We start from the raw sequence: 4,273 nt of genomic DNA on the forward strand, positions 1-4,273 counted from the left end.
TGCAGTAACCATGTAAGGAATTTTATTTTCTTCACACTTTCATCTTCTTAAGGGTTGTGGGAGGTTTCCACCAGACAAGGCAGGGGTGTAGCGTCCTTCTCTCGGAAACGGCCTGAATCTTTTCCATTTTAACAAAATAACAATGTAAAATTGTAAACACTTTACGTCGTTAAATTCAAGGCCTAGTCTGTCTGGGGGTGAGAAATAACATCCTAACTTCTTTTAGAAGAAGTATTTTGTATGATTCGAATCGTAATGGCTCTCATCTTTGATCCAAAGAAATGATTTGGGCTTGGATGGGGCGCCACTGCCACTCGGGCAAGGTTCGGAGTCGATGTGTGAGGGCAGCTGCTGGAAGGTTCCGTCGGCTGGCCTCTGGCTCCCAGCCACGGAACACCCCATCAAAGTCTCTCTTGTCAAGTAATAAAAGTTCATGCCAACACCCGGCAGCCAATGACGGCAGCAGGCCTGTGGGTCTGGGGACAGTGCCAGGGGGCCCTTCGTCAGCTCCCGAGATGCTCTTGCATCTTGCCAGGGAGGCTGCTGTGTGGCTGGTAAAATGCAACCGGCTGAGACCTATTCTGGCTTCGGCAAAAGCTGGCGCCGCCCCCACACGCCCCTTTGTTCCGACGCCTTCCCAGCTGCTCTGGAGGGACCTGCCACCTGGCCTCCGACGCATGCCACCCAGAGCCTTCCACGACCACCCACGCCTGGGCCCCCTTCCAGAAGGTCAGTCCGGGGTGCCCTGGCCCTGCCGCGGTTCACAGGCATCCTTGGCCAATCAGCTTGCTCGCTGGTCAGATGGGAGCACTCACAGGCTCTCTGGCCTCCCAGGCGGTGGGAAGGGAGTAGAACAGTCCCGTCAGGCCCTGGTCTGCTGAGAGCGGGCGGCCCTCAAGCCCTGCAGGTGCTTCGGGGGCGGGGGGCTCACCGTCAGCAGCAGGGGGCAGTTCTGGGCCCCGGCGCGCGGCGGGACAGCAGGGATCACGGAAGCCCGGCATCATCTAACTCCAGGCTGTCAGGGCCAGAATGCCTGGAAGAGCCTCCAAGACTCACTTTCTGGAGGGGGAAACTGAGGCTCACAGGGTGAAAGTGGCTGCAAGTGAGTGCAACAGGGAGGGTCAGAACTGGGGGCTACAGCACCCAGCCCTGCGCTCCCTCCCCCCCCCGCTCCCCCCCACCCCTCCCCCCCCCGCACCCTCCAGGGGAGCAGGGCATGTCTTCAGGGATGGCTGTGGGCTGTGGCTCTGAGCCGGCCCAGTGTCTCAGGGTTCTAACGCTTCGGCTCAATCCCTCCTCCCCCGAGGGGGGGGGGGAGGGGGGGAGGGCCAGGAGCCAGGGTCTCACCCGGAGCTGGTTAGAAATGCAGACTCTAGACCCCACCCTGGCCCATAGAAGGCAGCGTCGGAGGAGCCGTGGTGAGCCGATCAGCTGTCCCCAGCCCAGGCAGAGAGGGCCATCGGAGAAGGCCAGGACCTTGTAGACAAGCCCTCCCCAGGGACCGAGAGGAGCCTCAGGGAGACCCCCGGCCCCGCACCTGTGGGCCAGCCCCTGCGCCTTCCTCCAGGCTTGGGTCCGTCCAGCTGAGCCCTGGAGCCAGCTTGCTGGAAGCCGGGTGTTTTGAAAGAGACGGGAGTAACTTCGTGGTAGAGGGGGCTCAGCTGCAGCCAGAGCCTGGGCGGCGGGAGGTGATGTGTGACCCGGGTCCAGTCAGATGGGGCCAGTGGCCGAGGAGCGGTGTGGACGGGCTGGGGCCAGGCCGCCTGCAAGGCTGCTGTGGTGGCCTCAGCGACAGTATTCCCGCTCGATGCTGGCCATCAGCTGCTCCTCCGAGTAGTCATACGAGATGGCAGAGATGTCCGACTGCCTGTCTGGCATCCTGTGGCTGCTGTCTGGGGCTCTGCGGGCCGGAGACATGGACAGGGGTGTCAAGAGAGAGGGCGTCACCTTTCAAACTCGCCATCTCTACAATGGCCCCTTCATGGACTCCTCATCCATCCCCAAACCGAAACTGAAAACCTTTCGGCGTGGGGTGCTGTCTTCATCTCTTATGCGAGCTGGCCTCTGCCTGTTTCTCTGGCTTCGCTGCCTGTGACATCATCTGCCAAGACCTTCCTTACCGCCAGCACCTGGGGAGTTTAAGGGTCCAGGCCCTCAGGGTGGAAAAAAGACCGGGGTTCAAATCCCAGCTCTGCCACTTACTAGCTCTGGGACCCTGGACAAGGCCTTTGCACCTCTGAGCATTAGGGTTTTTTTCTTCTAAAATGAAGCTGGTTCCAAGTTCATTCTAGGGCATACATAAGTCCATGCACGGGTGACCTGTGACACTGGATCTTGCATGCTGCACAGTGCCTAGCAAGCGTGAAGGCAGGTACCCACTGCCTGACTGATGCACTGGGCCTGCGCCCTCGGGGGACACACCCAAGCTGCTGCATTAGGACAGGACCGGGCACGGGGAGGGGACCACCATCGGACCCCTGTTCCTGCTACCTGGGCTCCAGAAAGTGCTTCCCACCAGCCTGCACCGGATGGTCCACCCCCTTTCTGACTTTCTGGACTTTGTAGGGACCTTTGGGGGGGTGCCCTGTACCCCAAACTTCACCTTTCTTTCCTGCTGCTCCCTGGTCATGTTGCCCCGCACTGTGCCCCCCCTCCGAGAACCTTGGACAGCAGGGGGGTGGTGCAGGGGCAGGCTGTATGCAGCCTGGAGGGGGTGTGAGGTCTGCAGCCCAGAGTCACCCGCTGCACGTGTGGGACAGCGACCTTACTGCGGTGCCAGAGATCGAGCCCACCCGGCCCGTCAGACAGCTGGGGCGCCTCCCCACTTCCCGGCCTGTTTCCGCACCTGCGAACGCAGGGGGCTGGCCTGGGTGACCTTCAGCGGCTGGTGCAGACAGAAGCCACCAGAATCGCCAGGCCTCCCCTCCCGGGGCCCCAGCTTCTGTGGCCCAGTCCCCAGAGACCTCAGGTCAGGCCAGCCCTGTCCTCAAAGCCAGCCTGACCAGCTCAGCCCTACTGCATCCACGTCTCGCCGCCCTTGTCCCTCAGGAGAGGGACGCAGATGTCGTCAAGGGTGATCAGGGCTCCGGGGTCAAAGGTTTTCAGTTTTGGTCAAGGCCCATGAGGCCCAGGTTCACACCAAACGCTCCTTTCAGTAAGCGGCTGGGAGACGCCTGCTACGTGCCGGGTGCTGTGAGGGGCCAGGGATGAGTCCAGCCTTCCCAAGGCTGCGCGAGGGCGTGAGCCGGGCTGTCCTGTGTGGCTGCGACTTTCCAGGTCCCGGGCGTGGAGGCTGGGTGCCCACAGAGGAGGGAGAGACGCCAGCTTGATGAGCACCGAGGGGAGGGAGTTTGGGGGGGGAGATATCTTAACTGGGCTTTGAAGGATTATTCTCATCAACATTTTATTGCAAAGACTTCCAAGGGTACAGAAAGGTTGAAATTGTAGATTCAGTGATTAAGTAAATACTTTTTTTTTCTTTCGCCGTATTTACTTTCTCACACATCTGCTTCATGTGATTCCTGGAGGTATTTCAAAGCAAACTGCAGATGTTAGGATATTTCTCCCCAAAATGCCGCTCTGGCGGGTTCTGACAGCAGAGCTGGGGGTGGGGGAGGAGGCAGCGAAGTGAGGGCTGCATGGGGGGGGCCCAGGGACACCGGGAGCCACAGCAGATGTGGGACAGGAGACCTGCTGCTCGCTCCCTGAGGGGCTCCGTCCTGGGGACCTGGGGACATGCCTGCCTGTGGGCCCTGAGGAATGAACGGCCCACGGCTCAGTCCTGGCGGAGTAGTTCCAGGGATTTGAAAGAGAATTCGCGTGACTTTCGCCAGTCGCCATCAACCTGAGGGATTCAGAAGGGTTAATTCCCCCAAGAATGAGTTCGCTCTTCCTTCTTCGTTTTGAGTGAAGGGGCCACACTCCAGGACGCCCCTCAGCCTCCCTTACCCCCCTCGCCGCGAGTCCCCGTACTCACTGGCCCGCCCTGGCGCCTCGGGACGGACAGGGTCACGGAGGGAAGTGGATTTGGAATCAGTAATAAAAACCACTGTTAAGCCCCAAGTTTTACGCCTGTTCACACCCCTGGTCCTGAATGCCACAGTCACCCGCGTGCCAGGGGCAGGGAGGATCACGCTCTTCCCACTGGAGGTGAGGAAGCCAGGAGGGGGGGGGGGCTGGGGAGGGGAATAGGCCAGGGGCCCAAAGCCACCGCCCCTGCTGGGCTGCCCCTCCCCGCGGCCCAGAGCCAGGCAGCCAGGCGGGGGGGGGGGGG

General features: G+C 60.8%; 1 protein-coding gene across 3 annotated transcripts in view; it reads right to left on the reverse strand.

The window, feature by feature from the left end:
* CYS1 (cystin 1) overlaps window positions 1–4,273 on the reverse strand; it is a 20,703-nt gene continuing 16,430 nt past the window's right edge. The window contains exons 3-4 of one of the 3 annotated variants that reach the window (XR_005528268.1): window positions 1,538–1,900; window positions 1–1,096 (exon numbers count right to left, since the gene is read on the reverse strand). Coding sequence is in view for 2 of the 3 variants with exons in the window: in XM_039231039.1 (XP_039086970.1) it covers window positions 3,511–3,844 (334 nt within the window). In the remaining variant the exon portion in view is untranslated. Of the gene's footprint in view, window positions 1,901–3,397; window positions 3,845–4,273 lie in introns of those variants that run through there. The other 2 variants (XM_039231040.1, XM_039231039.1) reach the window with 2 other exon arrangements.

Source organism: Hyaena hyaena, unplaced genomic scaffold (assembly GCF_003009895.1).
Source record: "Hyaena hyaena isolate Hyena2069 unplaced genomic scaffold, ASM300989v1 scaffold_53, whole genome shotgun sequence".
Lineage (NCBI taxonomy): Eukaryota > Metazoa > Chordata > Mammalia > Carnivora > Hyaenidae > Hyaena > Hyaena hyaena.